Source organism: Ranitomeya imitator, chromosome 5 (assembly GCF_032444005.1).
Source record: "Ranitomeya imitator isolate aRanImi1 chromosome 5, aRanImi1.pri, whole genome shotgun sequence".
NCBI lineage: Eukaryota > Metazoa > Chordata > Amphibia > Anura > Dendrobatidae > Ranitomeya > Ranitomeya imitator.
The window spans coordinates 584,712,155-584,730,446 of NC_091286.1; the positions used below are offsets into that span (position 1 = coordinate 584,712,155).

Genomic DNA, 18,292 nt, shown 5'->3' on the forward strand with positions numbered 1-18,292 from the left:
TTAATGCATAATTGGAATCATACAGTCCTTTTGAATGGACAGAACAGAGAGAGGTCTCATTCATATGACTGTGTTGCACGTCTGTGTTCTACCAGTGCTTTTCATGGATACAGCACCTACCCATTACTGTCTATGGGGCTGTTCACATGTTAGTTTTTACAGCAACAGATATGAAAAGACCCAATGCACGTCTATTAACATTGTAAAGTATAATAAAAGCTTGATAATCTATTTATTTATCCATACGTGAAAAATACTGATGACACATGGATCCAAAACACTGATGACACACAAAACCAAACACCGATGAAACACTGACCAAACACTGAGGACACACAAGATTAAGGCCATGTGCACACGTTCACTATTTTTCGCATTTTTTTTGCGTTTTTTCGCTATAAAAACGCGAAAAAAACGCTTACATATGCCTCCTATTATTTAAAGTGTATTCCGCATTTCTTGTGCAAATGTTGCTTTTTTTCGGCGAAAAAATTGCTTTGCGGACAAAAAAGCAACATGTTCATTAAATTTGCGGAATTGCGGGGATTCCGCACACCTAGGAATTCATTGATCTGCTTACTTTCCGCATGGGGCTGTGCACACCATGCGGGAAGTAAGCAGATCATGTGTGGTTGGTACCCAGGGTGGAGGAGAGGATACTCTCCTCCACCCTGGGTACCAACCGCACATGATCTGCTTACTTCCCGCGGCCACTGACATCAGCGAATATTTCAGCTCGATCTGCATCCTTGGACGCACATTCAGCTGACATATATTGCAGCGTTGGTGATCCGCCAGTTCCGCTGCAGTACACGCCGCTGACCAATTTGCATCCAGCATCTGACCTCAGTGTGTCCATGACTGGGGGACATATGGCAGTGATGACAAGTCAGCTAGCGGCTCTTGCGCCGGTTGCAGAAGAGGATGCCGTGTGGCATGGGAGCGGAGAAAGGTGAGTAGAATCGAGTTTTTTTCCATGAGTTGCAGAAGAACAAGGCAAATTCAGAAAGGGGCATGTAGCGCTATGCCTGACATGGTGTCCCCTACTCCCTCCATGCAGGGACACCAGCTTACTCCCCGGACCATGGCACTGTCTCCAGCATGCTCCTGCCTTCTACCTCCACTATGCACGCTGCACTGTGTCCCGATGGCGTGCCTAGGGTGCATGTGTGCGCACTCCCCTGTTCTAAAAGGGGCAGCACATACACATGGTAAATGCTCAGCTGGGAGGCATTTAGTTAAATGTGTGTTCACTTGCAACATGTCTCCCAGCGAAAAGCGTGGAGACATCTTGTATAAAAAGCACCCTCCTCAGTAGGGAGGTGCCTGAGCAATCCCTATAGTTACAGTATGTTAGGTGTGTATGCAACTGTATGTTGCCAGGTCCCCCATCCCTAGTCTGATATAGTATCCCATATCCCATACCCTGTGTACTGTTATTAGTGCTCGCTTCCTGTGACTGCTTCGGCGGTGTCCGTATCCTGAAATCGCATCTGTGGTACTGGTACCCTCCCGTCCCTTATTACGTAACATCCTCTCTATTTATGTATGGTGCCGTCCTTTATTATATAGCGTCTAGTGATGAGCGAGTATACTCGTTACTCGAGATTTCTCAGAGGTCCTCAGAGTATTTTTTTAGTGCTCGGAGATTTAGTTTTTCTTGTCGCAGCTGAATGATTTACATCTGTTAGCCAGCATAAGTACATGTGGGGGTTACATGGTTACTAGGGAATCCCCACATGTACTTATGCTGGCTAATAAATGTAAATCATTCAGCTGCGGCAAGAAAAAGTAAATCTCTGAGCACTAAAAAATACTTGGAGGAGCATGCTGGAGAAATCTCGAGTAACGAGTAGATTCGCTCATCACTAATAGCGTCCTGTTATGTGGAGCGACGTCCAGTATTACCCAGTATCATCTCTTGTCATCTACAGCACCGTCCCTTACATTGAGTATTCTCATTATTTTTGTTATTCACAGTGTCTTCTCTTTATTGCATGGTGTCCTCTCCTGTAAAATGACTGCTGAGAGAGCAGCATCTGACCAGAAGACCAGTCCATCAGCCGCATCCATCACAAAAGAAGCTTTCCCATGCTCCATCAGCCATCATTTCAGTTTATGTCTAACAGGAGTGGATGATATGTAATAAAGAACAGAGAGGTATAAATAACAAAAATAATGAGAATCCGATATGTAAGGGACAGTGCTGTACATAGCAAGAGGGAACTATATGATACGGGACGGTGCTATACATAAAGAGAGAGCACTGTTTAATAAGGGCGGCAATATATATGAGAGGAGACTGTAAAAAAAATATGTATATCTGTAGCTTGGTCGAGATGAAAGGAGGGGGGCCCAGATACATTTCTTGCACAGGGGCCCTAAGCTGTCTGTGTCCGCCCCTGGGGCCCAGCATATACTGGAGGCCCAAAATATACTGGAGCAGTATATGGAGACCAACATATTCTAGAACATTATATGGGGACAATTTTTTATGGAGCATTATATGGGTCCCGGCATATACTGGAGCATTATTTGGAACCCTGCATATATTGGAGCATTATCTGGAGCCCAGCATATACTAGAGCACTATATGGGGCCCAGCATATACTGAAGCATTATATGGGGCCCAGCTTGTACTGGAGCATTATAGGGAGACAAGTATATACTGGAGCATTATATATGGCCCATCATATACTGGAGCATTATATTGGGCCCAGCATATAATGGAGAATTATATGGGGCCCAGCATATACTGGACCACTATATGGGGCCCATTATATACTGGACCATTATATGGAGCCCATTATATACTGGAGCTTTATATGGGGCCTAGCATATACTGGAGCATTATATGTGGCCCAGCATATACTGGAGCATTATATGAAGCCAAGTATATACTGGAGCATTATATGGGGCCCATCATATACTGGAGCATTAAATGAGGCCCAGCATATACTGGAGCATTATAGGGAGCCAAGTATATACTGGAGCATTATATGGGGCCCAAAATATACTGGAGCATTATATGGGGACCAATATATTCTAGAACATTATATGGGGACCATTTTTTATGGAGCATTATATGGGTCCCGGCATATACTGGAGCATTATATATGGCCCATCATATACTGGAGCATTATATAGAGCCTAGTATGTACTGAAGTATTATATGGGGCCCATCATATACTGGAGCATTATATGGGCCCAGCATATACTTGACCATTATATGGAGCCCATTATATACCGGAGCATTATATGGGGCCCAGTTTATGCTGGAGCATTATATGGAGCTCAGTATATACTGGAGTATTATATGGGGCCCATCATATACTGGACCATTATATGGAGCCCATTATATACTGGACCATTATATGGAGCCCATTATATACTGGACCATTATATGGAGCCCATTATATACTGGAGCATTATATGGGGCCCAGCATATTCTGGAGCATTATATAGAGACTAGTATATACTGGAGTATTATATGGGCACCATATAATTGGTAAAAAAAAAAAAAAGAATTAAAATAAAAAATAGTGATATACTTACCCTCTGATGGCCCCGGAGTCTTCCCGCCTCTCATCGGTGCATGCTCTCTCTTCCATTCCTATAGATGCTCTGTGTGAAGGACCTGCGATGACTTCGCCGTCTTGTGATTGGTCGCGTGACCGCTCATGTGACCGCTCACGTGACCGCAACGTCGTCGAAGGTCCTGCACACACACACCATCTATAGGAACGGACGCCGCTGAGGAGATCGGCTGTCTGCAGGTAAGTATAACCTTTTTTTTTTTTTTTTTTTTTAATTATTTTTAAACATTCTATCTTTTACTATTGATGCTGCATAGGCAGCATCAATAGTAAAAAGTTGGTCACACTTGTCAAACAGTATGTTTGACAAGTGTGACCAACCTGTCAGTCAGTTTTCCAAGCGATGCTACAGATCGCTTGGAAAACTTTAGCATTCTGCAAGCTAATTTCGCTTGCAAAATGCTAAAAAAAAGCAAAAAAAACGGGAAAAAAAACGAAAAAAAAAATACGGATTTCTTGCAGAAAATTTCCGGTTTTCCTCAGGAAATTTCTGCAAGAAATCCTGACGTGTGCACATACCCTAAACACTGATGAAATACTAACCAAATACTGATGACACACAAGACAAAATGCTGCTGACACACTGTGAACACTGATGATACACTGACCAAACACTGCTGACATACAAGGCCAAGCACTGATGAAACACTAACATAAACACTGATGATGACAAACTGGAAAAACAATGATGACACAAAAAAAACAAATACTGATGATAAACTGACCACACACTAACACTTGGAGAAAACACTGATCACACAATTACCAAACACTGATATGTTACCCATATTTCTGTATGTAGTACTATATGGGGTCCATAATACTGTATGGAAGACTATAAGGAGCACATAATAATGTATGGAGGACTATATGGGACCCATAATATTGAGGACTATATGGTACCAATAATACTATATGGAGGACTATATGAACCCATAAAAATGTTATAAGGACTATATGGGACCCATAATACTGCATAATACTGTATGGAGGACTATATGGGGCCCATAATGCTATACAGAGGACTATATGGGGCTCGTAATACTGTAAGAAGGACTATATGGGGCCCATAATACTGTATGGAGGATTATATGAAGCTCATAATATTTTATGGAGGACTATGTGGGACCCATTATACGGTTTGCATAACTACATGGGGTCATTATACTGGTTGGAGATCTATGTGAAGGGGTATTATGCTGTTTTCAGGTATATGTGAAGGGGCTGTTATACTTTTAGCCAGTGTCTGTGTGTGTGTGTGGGGGATGGGGGATTATACTGGCTGCAGGTGTATGTGGGCAGCCATTATATTGTTTGCAGGAATATGTGAAGGCCATTATACTGTTTGCACGTCTATGTGGGACTGCTATTATACTGTTTGCAATGCTATGTGGGGTCCAGTATGCTTTTTGGAGGGCTAAGTGGGGGCCATTAAACAGTGTGAATGGTTATGTTAGGACCATCATACTGAGTGGAGGGTTGTGGGGGCCATTATACTATATGGAGGCACATTATGCTGTGTGGCGATCACAGTTGGGGCAACATACTGTGTTCGGGTCAGCATACTTTACCGAGCGAGTTTGTTACAGTAGGGTCATCATGCCATGTGAAAGAATTGAGGGTACTGTGGAAGAATTCACTGTGGGTGTATCATACTGTGTTTGAGGGAGACACTATTGTCTCTGTGTGCATACATCGGACTGCAATGATATTTTACTCGCATGATTGATTGTCTGTTGCTGATCGGCAAGAGAAAAATTGGGGCGAGTGCTGTCCGGTAAAACATCAGATAGCACTTGGCTGTCTTATACGTTAGTATGAACAAGAGGATGTCTTTGTGGTAATTTTCCTGATGAAGGGGTAGACCCGGAAACGTGTTGAATAAACCACCAGAATTCTTCAATATATCTGAATTTGTATCATTGTGGCAGCGCGGATTTTATCCACAAACTATCCTGTACAACGTCTCTGAGAAGATCGCATGGGCGGCCTGTAGATCTGCACCAGCCGATACACACATGCTTTTGCTTTATGCCATCAGGTGAGCAGCTCATTGTTAAAAACTATAATTAATCCGAAGGATAAGACCCTATTTGCGCTTTTTTTAATCTCCTTAATTTACTAAACAAGTGGTAGTAATGGCAGAAATATCAGTATTTGAAAAAGGCTGGATGTTTTTCTCTAACCTAATTTCTCCATCTTCTCCATTGTCTCTGTGCACAAACATCGGACTGCAATGGTATTTTAAACGCAACCAGCATGTTGTGATTGTCTTCTCTTGCTGATTGGCATGAGAAAAATTGGGGCGAGTGCTGTCCGATAAAACATCAGATAGCACTTGGCCATGTTATACATTAATATGAGCAAGAGGCAGTAATGGCAGATATATATCAGTATTTGAAAAAAGGCTGGATGCTTTTCTCTCAACAAATAGCATTGTGGGATATAGATAATCTAGAGATAGAGGTGAACCTGATGGGCCTATGTCTTTTTTCAATATATGTAACTAACTATATGTTGTTGTTTCAAAGCCTAAAAGGTGTTTCCTTTCTATGCTATTGAAGGTGTAGTCATGTTATCAAATTTTTTTTGTCCATTTTTTTCATGAAAAATAATTATTAAATATTTATAACATTCTTATACATTATTGCCTCATTACTTATGTATTTCAGCTCCTGTGACGCTGCACTATGCCGTCGCTGTGGTTAAAAAATCGAGTAGCTTCCATCTTGATCAATTGAAAGGCAAGAGATCTTGTCATTCTGCGGTGGGAGAGGCAGCAGGTTGGGTCGCTCCTTTGAATGTACTCCTTAAGAAGAAATTACTGTTGTGGGAAGAACCGGAACCAAAAACTATTGAAAAAGGTACAAGCGGGTTCGGGTACAAGGGAGTATGAGGGAAGCACCAACATCAAAGTTTAATACCATTTTATAAGCTAAAACAATCAAATGCAGTATTTAGTTTGGTACGACTATGGCCGAGCTGATGGCTCAAAGTCCAATGCGGCTAGCGGAAGCAATGTTGACTCTGCAGCATCGCAAAAGTGCTCCGGACAGCATCGGGAGCTAGAGATTCGGCTAACTTCATATCAGCGCTTACAAGATGAACGTCAATCAGCTTACAAGTGCTATATCCTTCCCTATATCCTTTCCTCTGAGGTGGCCGGTAGCCCAGGCAATGTGCAGAAACTATAGAAGTAAAAATCCCTTCATTCTTGACAACAAAAATATTTTATAAGTAAATCGCAAAGTGTTTTTACAAGGAATTTGCAAATTCATCCATTTTAGAAAATAAGAAAATCCTTTTAAGGATATTTTTCACAGATACAAAATTTGCAATCCATAGGAATGTATTGGCCCAGACTGCACACATGTGCATGGAGAATATACACTTCTCCACAGGGCACCAGACAGTCCCTAGGCTAGGTTCACATTGCGTTAGTGCAATCTGTTTAGCGGATACGCTAACGGAGTGCGCTAACGCAATGTCCAAAAAGGGATTGCGTTTGGCAATCCCGCTAAAGCAGATGCCCGATCTGCGCTAGCGAAGAACGGACCCTGAACGCTGCAAGCAACGTTCAAAGTCTGTCAGAAAATAACGGGACATCGCTACCGCATGCCAAAAATGGCATACGTTAGCGAGGCGTTAGATTGCGTTAGTTCCATTTCGGTCAATGGGTGCGCTAATGGATCTGTTACACTGCGTTAGTTGCGACATTTGCGCCATGTAACGGAGTCCGTTAGTGGACACCCACTAATGCAATGTGAACCCAGCTTAAGGCCCTCTGCATGTCTAATGTATGGATTCGTGTACATCATATTGTGAATGGGCAAATTTGATCAGTTAAAATCACTGAAACTCCATTTGGAAATACGATATCTTTACTGGAACAATAAATATAGAGATACACTTCAAATTCCTACAGCTGCTAATGGAGCATTCTCAACTGAAGATTTCCAGTCTATTGACTAATTTAGAGATGAGTGGATCAGGCAAAATTCTAATTATTTTTTCCCGGGAAACTCAATTCACAGTTAAGATTTTCTCCACTAATTTAATCTCCTTTATTATAATCTGGGCTCTAGAGAGATCCCAGTGCATAGCAAACATAAGATGTAAAAAATACTTATACTCACCTTACCTTTCACCTCTCCGGCTCCTCCGCTTCTCTCCATCACCAGTTCGGTCCTTCTTATCATTGCTGAGAGCGCTGAATCCCCGGGCTATCTCCCAATAGGATTTTGCGTGCTCTCATATAAGGTCACGACATGCACCATGACCTTGCACGCACAGGTGCTGAACTCTCCTGAGTCTCTCACTGAGCTGGGACTAACAGGTCTGATTCAGCCCAGGACAAATCTGCGCAATCAGCTTGAGCAGAGCCCTAGCGTGAGGAGACCCTGGGATTTCAGCGCTAGTGGCGGTGATAAGAAGATGTAACAAGGAGTGGACGGATGATGCTAAGGAAAGAGGGGCAAGAGAGGTGAGAAATAAATAGAGCATAAGTATTTTTTTAACATTTTTATGACCTTTTACGGTGCAGAAAAATGGAAGCCAGAGATCACTATATTATTGGATTCGCGCAGAAACGATTACAAAAATTTGTGTAGAATTCCACTCCACTCGAACATATTTATTCATCTCTACTAATAATTTATTCCTAATGAAATTTAGTTGCAATGTACTATCAGGTCCTTTTCAGGTTGTCTATTAATACCAAATAACAGATGTTTTTTGAAGTTTTTTACCGGTATTCGAGTAAAAAATAGATAGTGCTCACCGATCTGTATTTGTGGCGTAATCTCTATAAGTTGACTACATTCTGTTTCCACCATAGTTGCCTCAGAGATCTTCTCAGCGAGCTGTGCCCCAGGAGCCCAAGAGGAGAACCTGTGTGAGCAGTGTGCAGGCCAGGAAGATAAGTGCACACGTGGTCCTGGAGAGCCGTACTATGGGGATGAAGGTGCCTTTAGGTGAGGTACAATGCAACTTTTAAGGTTGTGCTTCCACAGGAGTTTTTAGTGAGTTTTTGATGCTACTTATTTTCGCTGCATTACAATTCAATGTTTGTCTAACTTTTGAAATTTACCATTTGACTCTTATTATCCCCGAGACTTTTTTCTTGCACTTTGTTTGACAATACAAATACAACCAGGTTCAAGGGAGCTTGACAAAGCATAATTCCATTCTAAAGAAACAACATAACCAAGTAAGGCATTTTTCCCAAAGAAAAATCAGTCACACCTTTAGACTCAAAATCTGTCATCAAGATTAATAGAGAATAAAAAAAATCAAGCCAATCAATTGAGTGGAAATCTGTTCTGTAGTGAAAACTGCAGCAAATCAGCAACCACTGGTGGGTGAAGAGGTCACGTGACACCAATGTCAAGTGACTACTAGGAATTGCTGCAGCAATATCATTGCAATGGCGCCGCTCTGTGAGGTCAGCATCAAGCATTTTTACATTATGAGGGGCTCTGGAACAATTAAGGAGCAATTGCCTAGCAGTATTCAGCCTCTTCAATGAACCCATGTACATTAGATTAAAGTAGTCCAAATGTCCCGATTTTGATGGCATCGATCCATGGTGTAATGCAGTGTTTCCCAACTCCGGTCCTCAAGATCTGCCATCTGAGGCCGGCCTCACACTAGCGAGTTTTACGGACATATGAGAGGTGCAGAAAATACGGATTGCACACGGTACAATGATTCTCTATGGCCCAGCTCCTATCTGCTGTATTTTACTGATCCGTATTATACGGTGTTCTACGGCCGTAGAAAATCTCAGCATGCTGCGTTTGTCACCGTAAAAAATACGCCAATGAAAGTCAATGGGGGCGAGAAAAATATGGATTACACACGGACCAACAGTGTGACTTGCGAGAAATACACAGCTGTGTTCTATAGAAAAGCCGGCAATTCAGCGCGGTGTACAGTAAAATCACACTGACAGGGTAGAATAGAATAGCTATTAGCTAAGATAAATGTCTACACATAGTATAGGGGTATATATATGTATACAGTATATATTTATATGTCAGTGAGACACTTATATGTATATATATTAATATTTCATACAGCACGAGATAGCTTAAAAGCCGGTAATTCAATTGCCGGCTTTTCCTATCGCCTTCTCAAACTCGACATGATATGAGACATGGTTTACATACAGTAAACCATCTCATATCCCTTTTTTTTTGCATAATCCACACTACTAATGTTAGTAGTGTGTATGTGCAAAAGTTGGGCTCTGTAGCTATTGAATTAAAGGGTTAAATCGCGGAAAAAATTGGCGTGGGCTCCTGCGCAATTTTCTCTACCAGAATGGTAAAGCCAGTGACTGAGGGCAGATATTAATAGCCTGGAGAGGATCCATGGTTATAGGACACCCCCCCCCCGGCTAAAAACATCTGCCCCCAGCCACCCCAGAAAAGGCACATCTGGAAGATGCTCCGATTCTGGCACTTAGCCACTCTCTACTTATTCCCGTGTAGCGGTGGGATATGGGGTAATGAAGGGTTAATGTCACCTTGCTATTGTGTGTATATGTGTGTCTCACTGACATATATATATATATATATATATATGACAGTATATATGTCTTTACGATTATTTGAGCCCATGGATCCATTGTATGTCCGTATGTCGGTTTTGCAAGCCGTTGAGAAAGTCTCGCAGTACGGATGTCATGCGGATTACATACGGAGGATGCCATGCGCAAAATACGCTGACACAAACTGCCTACGGATGACATACAGATCACTATTTTGGGGACTTTTCTGCGTATTATGGCCGTAAAAAACGGACCATATTTTTCTACGCTGAGTGTGAGGCCGGCCTGAGATCCGCCATCTGGTTATGTTTTCAGAATTTCCCTAGTATTGCACAGGTAACATAGTAACATAGTTTTTAAGGTTGAAGGAAGACTTTACGTCCATCTAGTTCAACCCATAGCCTAACCTAACATGCCCTAACATGTTGATCCAGAGGAAGGCAAAAAAAAAAAACATTTGGCAAAGAGTAAGCTCCACATTGGGGAAAAAAAATCCTTCCCGACTCCACATACGGCAATCAGACTGGTTCCCTGGATCAACACCCTAAGGGTATGTGCACACGATGTGGATTTTGTTGCGGATCCGCAGCGTTTCCGCAGATTTTCATTGCTGTCAAAGGGTAGATGTAATTTCTTAAAAAGTCATGCCCACTGAGTGTTTAAAGACGCTGTTGATGTGAGCATTTGGGGTCTTTGCCTGATGAAGAGACATATGTAGTCTCGAAAGCTTGCAATTTGTTACCATCTTTTCAGTTAGCCATTAAAAGGTATCAACCACTGAGGACTCTCAATTCAAAATATTTAGCATTTTTGGTGTTTTTTTCTCTATAGGTTTCTATGGGGAGCATGAGAAACACGCATAAAAATGATGCTATGTTTTGAAGTTGTTGTTTGATAATTCATTCATCAAGTGAGCATGGCTCGAGATTGCACCAAAGGTCATTAAATAAATAAATAATTATTGAAATCAAAGAACCCAACACCCCTTGCCTGTGTCTCCTCTTCTCACTTCCACAGCACTGTGGTCACTCAAATAATACATTATACATAACATAATTTCTACAAACTTAGTGTATCTAAAAGTAAATTATCTTTTTAGCAAATACCTCCCCACTGGGATAATCTATAAGCATCAAACTTCTATTGCCTAAAGCTGCCCATACACATTAGATGGCTGTCTGACGAACAGTGTTTCTCACCGATAGTCCCATATTACCATAGTTCCTTGACTGAATGATCGTTCCTGTGTTCTCTATAAGAAATCTGCTGGCTGACACCTTGGCACCCACACTCACATTAGACAGTCGGCTGAACCTGTTGATATCGGTGGTTTTGGCAGACATTAGGCTAATGTGTATGAGGGCTTTTATGGTGAATCTAGCTCTGGCAGACACTAAGTCATATGCAGTATTTATTACGGCTAAAACAGGGAGTATAAAATAATGACTTATGAATGCATGCTTTTTTTCTTTGGTCAGGTGTTTGAGAGAGGATAAAGGAGATGTGGCTTTTGTAGAAGACACAGCATTAACAGGTAATGTAATTTAGGTGTAATTTTTATTGTTGTACTATGACGTATGCAGCCATATCACCAGGGCTCTGCAAAGTGACAAGAGCAACACTACAGTACTCTAGCACAACATGTCCAGTGCATTTCGATTCATAATGTTTGATTGCTATTGAACAGTATGCAGGTATAAACCAGCAGTGGGTTGTTTGTCTATTGATAGAGTATAAATACACAGTCCATGTACAGGTAGACCTAGCTAGGATGGTCAAAGTACTTTTTTCTATCCAAATCACAATTTTAATTAAGGAAGTTCCTGTAATTTTTAATGAATTCTTAAAAAAATTACCAAATGTTTACTCAAAGGAAACAAGAATAATACGTATGCTCCAAACAAAGGCAGCAAACGTATGCTCAATGTATATTATTAATATTTACAATTGCTCCAAATAAGTAATCATAAAAGGATCTTATCAAGGCAGATAAGATCGTGTGGATCACCTTTGGCAATGTCATTGTTACTGATGCTTACTTCTTATTCTGCCATCACATGTATATAACAGATGTGGGTGGGGTGGAGCTCATTCTATGAACTTGTAAGGCCCACTTGTGACATCATCATAGGGCCCCGAATGGTTTCTATGACAGATCGGGGTCTGCTGAAGACCCACGTGCCATTAATTATGGTACTCCTGTGAAAGTCAGCCTGTAGCTGGCATTCATAGGAGACCGTGATTCCCATTATACAGAGCTATAGCACTGCTGTGTATAGTAGAAGAAATCGGATGATCGCTAAGTCCCTAAGAGGACTAACAAATACATTAAAAAGTTAAAAGTTTTAAAAAATATGAAATGAATAAAAATAAAAAAAGTTTTAATTAGTCCCATTAAAAATAAAGCAATTAAAAAACACATATTTGGTATCGCTTTACTTGTAAAAAGCCGGTCTATCAAAATGTAAAACAAATTAATCCGATAGATAAATGACATACCGGTAAGTTAAAGAAGAAATCGAAACTTGAGAATAACTGCTTTTCAGCTGTCGCAACATTGCAGTACTTTGCAATAAGAGGTAATCAAAAAAATTGTATCTACCCAAATATGGTATCAATAAAAACATCAGCTCAAGTCGCAAAAAATAAGCCATCACATAGACTTACAGTGGGTAAGGAAAGTATTCAGACCCCTTTAAATCTTTCACTCTTTGTTTCATTGCAGCCATTTGGTAAATTCAAAAAAGTTCATTTTTTTCTCATTAATGTACACTCTGCACCCCATCTTGACTGAAAAAAAACCAGAAATGTGGAAATTTAGCAAATTTATTAAAAAATAAAAACTGAAATACTGAAATATCACATGGTCATAAGTACATAAGTATTCAGACCCTTTGCTCAGTATTGAGTAGAAGCACCTTTTGAGCTAATACAGCCATGAGTCTTCTTGGGAATGATGTAACAAGCTTTTCACACCTGGATTTGGGGATGCTCGGCCATTCTTCCTTGCAGATCCTCTCCAGTTCCGTCAAATTGGATGGTGAACGTTGGTGGACATCCATTTTCAGGTCTCTCCAGAGATGCTCAGTTGGGTTTAGGTCAGGGCTCTGGCAGGGCCAGTCAAGAATGGTCACAGAGTTGTTCTGAAGCCACTCCTGTGTTATTTTAGCTGTGTGCTTAGGGTAACTGTCTTGTTGGAAGGTGAACCTTACGCCAAGTCTGAGGTCCAGAGCACTATGGAAGAGGTTTTCATCCATGATATCTCTATTCCTGGCCGCATTCATGTTTCCTTCAATGACAACCAGTCGTCCTGTCTCTGCAGCTGAAAAACACCCCCATAGCATGATGCTGCCACCACCATGTTTCACTGTTGGAATTGTATTGGGCAGGTGATGAGCAGTGCCTGGTTTTCTCCACACATACCGCTTAGAATTATCACTAGAAAGTTCTATATTCATCTCATCAGACCAGAGAATCTTATTTCTCATAGTCTGGGAGTCCTTCATGTGTTTTTCAGCAAACTCTATGTGGGCTTTCATATGTCTTGCACTGAGGAGAGGCTTCTGTCGGGCCACTCTGCCATAAAGGCCCTACTGGTGGAGGGCTGCAGTGATAGTTGACTTTGTGGAACTTTACCCCATCTCCCTACTGCATCTCTGGAGCTTAACCACAGTGATCTTGGGGTTCTTCTTTACCTCTCTCACCAAGGCTCTTTTCCCATGATTGCTCAATTTGGCTGGACGACCAGGTCTAGGAAGACTTCTGGTGGTCCCAAACTTCTTCCATTTAAGGATTATGGAGGCCACTGTGTTCTTAAGAAGCTTGAATACTGCAGAAATTCTGTTGTAACCTTAGCCAGATTTGTGCCTTGCCACAATTTTGTCTCTGAGCTCCTCGGCCAGTTCCTTTGACCTCATGATTCTCATTTGGTCTGACATGCACTGTGAGCTGTGAGGTCTTATATAGACAGGTGTGCGCCTTTCCAAATCAAGTCCTATCAGTTTAATTAAACACAGCTGGACTCCAATGAAGGAGTAGAACCATCTTAGGGAGGCTCACAAGGAAATGGATAGCATGTGACTTAACCCCTTAGTGACAGGGCCAAATTTTCTAAATCTGACCAGTCACTTAATGTAGCAATAACTTTGGAACGTTTCAACATATCCCATTGATTTGGATTTAAGCTACTGTAATTGTAAATGTAGGTTGATATGTTTTGTGTTTGTTTATTTATAAAAAAATATCAGAAATTTCACAAAAATGTAAAAAAATAGCAATTTTCATACTTTGAGATTATCCCTTTAATCCAGATAGTCATCCCATAGCAAAACATTACTACATAACATTTCCCTCATGTCTGCTTTAAATTGGCACAGTTTGTAAAATGTTATTTTATTAACATTTTAGGATGTTTAAAAACGTAGTAGTAATTTTTCCTTTTTTCCAAGGAAATTTACAAAGTTAATTTTTTTTAGGGATCTATTCAAGGTTTGAAGTCACTTTGGGGGTCCTTTATATTGGAAACCCTCCAAAAGCGATAGCATAAAATATATATTGAATATATATTGAAAACTGCTGTCAGGTAGTTTATTAACCCTTTGGGTGCTTCTCAGGAATTAATGCAAACTGACATGACAGGAAAGGAAAAGTGTATTTTTACGGCTGGAGTCACACTCAGCGTAAGACAATACGGTGCATATATTACGGCCGTAATACGCTGAAAAGTCCCCAAAATAGTGGTCCGTAGCTCCTCCGTAGGCAGGGTGTGTCAGCGTTTTTTGCGCATGGCATCCTCCGTATGTAATCCGTATGTCATCCGTACTGCGTGTATTTCTCGCAGGCTTGCAAAACCGACATACGGATATACAAGGGATCCATGTGTTAAAAACAAAACAAAAACATATATATATATATATATATATATATGTCAGTAGACACATATATTAAATTAAAGGGTTAAATGGCGGAAAAAATTGGCGTGGGCTCCCGCGCAATATCCTCCGCCAGAGTAGTAAAGCCAGCCACTGAGGGCAGATATTAATAGCCTGGAGAGGGTCCATGGTTATTGCCCCCCCCCTGGCTAAAAACATCTGCCCCCAGCCACCCCAGAAAAGGCACATCTGGAAGATGCGCCTATTCTGGCACTTGGCCACTCTTTTCCCATTCCCGTGTAGCGGTAGGATATGGGGTAATGAAGGGTTAATGCCACCTTGCTATTGTAAGGTGACATTAAGCCAAATTAATAATGGAGAGGCGTCAATTATGACACCTATCCATTATTAATCCAATAGTAGTAAAGGGTTAAAAAAACACAAACACATTATTAAAAATTATTTTAATGAAAAAATCACAAAGGTTGTTGTAATATTTTTGGGGCTTCCATAGACTTTCATTGGCGTTTTTTTTGCGCAATATGGTGACAGTAAAAAACGGCAGATAGGAGCAGGGACATAGAGAAGCATTGGGACGTTTGTTAGGCGAGTTTTACGGACGTATTTTCTGCGCTCTTACGTCCGTAAAACTCGCTAGTGTGACTCCAGCCTACCACTTAAATGTCGCTGACTTCTGAATAGGCCGCTGTAGTCGGCTGCTATTTGATCATGAATTGCCATGGGAAACATCAGGACCACAGAATCATGATTTCAGGGTGACATTGGGAATAAAGTGGAAGCCCCCACAATCTTTTAACCATTTATATGATGTAGTCACTATTGACAGCAGAATCTAAGCGGTTACACAGATATGGACGGTGCCAACACCGATCGTGGCTAATGCAGCAAGTTGTCAGCTATAGTGTACAGCCGACAGCTGCGGGATTGTCACCTGTATGGGGAGGCTAGTCTTTTATTATATCTTAGGTCAGTAAAAAGATATATTGGCAGTCATTAAAGGGTTAAATATGAGTGTCTGAGCAAAGGGTCTGAATAGTTATGACCATGTGATTTTTAAGTTTTTCGCCTTTATTAAATTTGTAAAAATTTCTACATTTCTGTTTTTTCTTCAGTCAAGATGGGGTGCAGAGTGTACATTAGTGAGAAAAAAAATGAACTTCTTTGAATTTACCAAATGGCTGCAATAAAACAAAGAGTGAAAAATTTAAAGGGGTCTGAATACTTTCCGTACCCACTGTATATCCCAAAAATTTAAAATGTTATGGGTCTCGGAATATAGCGTAGCATCACAAGTAATTTTTTTTTTTTTAACAAATTTCAGACTTTTTTTTCACCACGCAAATAAAAAAAACTAGACGTGTTTAGTATCTGCATAATGGTACTGACCCATATTGCCAGGTCAGTTTTACTATATAGTGAATATGGTAAATAAAGAAATCCAAAGAACAGTAGTGGATTTGCACTTTCTTTTTGCAATTTTGACGCACTAGGAATTTTTTCTCAGTTTCCACTGCGTCACATGATTAGATGACACCATTCATTTTAAGGGAACCTGTCACCTGAATTTGGCGGGAACGGTTTTCGTGTTCCGGGATATAGTGCGCCGGCGCATACGCACTAATGCTTTTCAGCTTTGCCCGCAGTTAGGCAAAGCATACTGCGTGTACTACGGAGGACAGAGAATGAACTTCAATCCAATATTGCGGCCAGCATGCAGCCAGCGGGTAAGGAAAGGGTGAATCAAACACCCGAAAACTCCGCCCATATGACCGAAAAGCGGTCCCGCCAAACTCAGGTGACAGGTTCCCTTAAAATGAATGGTACCGCGTTTGTAGATCATTAATTAATCAATGTAATGTAGCATAACATGCTGTTATAACCCAGATTTGAATGCATGTAAAACAGATTCCGTGTGTTATATGAGTAGAAAGAAGGAACTGGGGGCTGACATCTTGGTTTTGCAGCAGTAGCAGGGCACTATCAGTGTCAGATTACGGCACCCCATGGACATAAGAGATAATAGACCGCCCCGGACCCTATCTGTAACATTGCAGCAGCATTAGCAGTGAGCTGGGCACGCCTCTGTGGGCTGCACAACTCACTGCTGTAGGTGTGACTAGCTGCCATTTTATTAGAGCCCTGTGCTATCTGCTGAGCTCCACTTGCTCTCTATCACAGGAGAGAAGAAGCCCTCACTTCTCCTCTGTACTCCAGGCACTGCAGGTTCTGGGCAGACATCCTCTGCTCTCACACTCTGCCGTGTGCTTCCCTCTGCTCTGTCTCCGCCTCCCCACAATCCCAGTGATCTCCGGAAAACTGCACTCTCCCCCTGTGTCGCTCTCCCTCTCTGTGCGGCGTGGGGGGGTCTCTGTGCGGCGTGGGGGGGTCTCTGTGCGGCGTGGGGGGGTCTCTGTGTGGCGTGGGGGGTCTCTGTGCGGCGTGGGGGGCTCTGTGCGGCGTGGGGGGGCTCTGTGCGGCGTGGGGGGGCTCTGTGCGGCGTGAGGGGGCTCTGTGCGGCGTGGGGGGGGCTCTGTGCGGCGTGGGGGGGGCTCTGTGCGGCGTGGGGGGGCTCTGTGCGGCGTGGGGGGGCTCTGTGCGGCGTGGGGGGGGCTCTGTGCGGCGTGCGGGGGCTCTGTGCGGCGTGGGGGGGCTCTGTGCGGCGTGGGGGGGCTCTGTGTGGCGTGGGGGGGCTCTGTGCGGCGTGGGGGGGCTCTGTGCGGCGTGAGGGGGCTCTGTGCGGCGTGGGGGGGGCTCTGTGCGGCGTGGGGGGGCTCTGTGTGGCGTGGGGGGGCTCTGTGCGGCGTGGGGGGGGCTCTGTGCGGCGTGGGGGGGCTCTGTGCGGCGTGGGGGGGGCTCTGTGCGGCGTGGGGGGGCTCTGTGCGGCGTGGGGGGGCTCTGTGCGGCGTGGGGGGGCTCTGTGCGGCGTGGGGGGGCTCTGTGCGGCGTGGGGGGGCTCTGTGCGTGTGTGCAAGCATCGTCCGATGGGACTACAAGTCCCATCGGACGATGCCTGCTACAATGACAGTGATTGACACATTAACCAATTATGGGACAGTAATAGTCCCATCATCCGGCTAATGTGTTGAATGAAAAAAAAAAATACTCCATACATACTCCATACATACATGCATGCTACATACATGCATGCTACATACATGCTACATGCATGCTAATGCATCCTAATGCTGCTCCATGCACACCACATGTCTTCACTCTTCTTGGGTCCAGATGCTGCTGAGCCCACTGTGTTC

The 18,292-nt window shown here is 42.6% G+C and overlaps 1 protein-coding gene across 1 annotated transcript in view; it reads left to right on the forward strand.

Annotated features, from left to right (window-relative positions):
• Positions 1-18,292, forward strand: part of LOC138638539 (saxiphilin-like) — an 82,859-nt gene that overhangs the window by 19,766 nt on the left and 44,801 nt on the right. Inside the window, exons 7-9 of the mRNA XM_069727919.1 lie at positions 6,269-6,460; positions 8,434-8,569; positions 11,628-11,683. Of these exons, the coding sequence (XP_069584020.1) occupies positions 6,269-6,460; positions 8,434-8,569; positions 11,628-11,683 (384 nt within the window). The remainder of the gene's footprint in view (positions 1-6,268; positions 6,461-8,433; positions 8,570-11,627; positions 11,684-18,292) is intronic.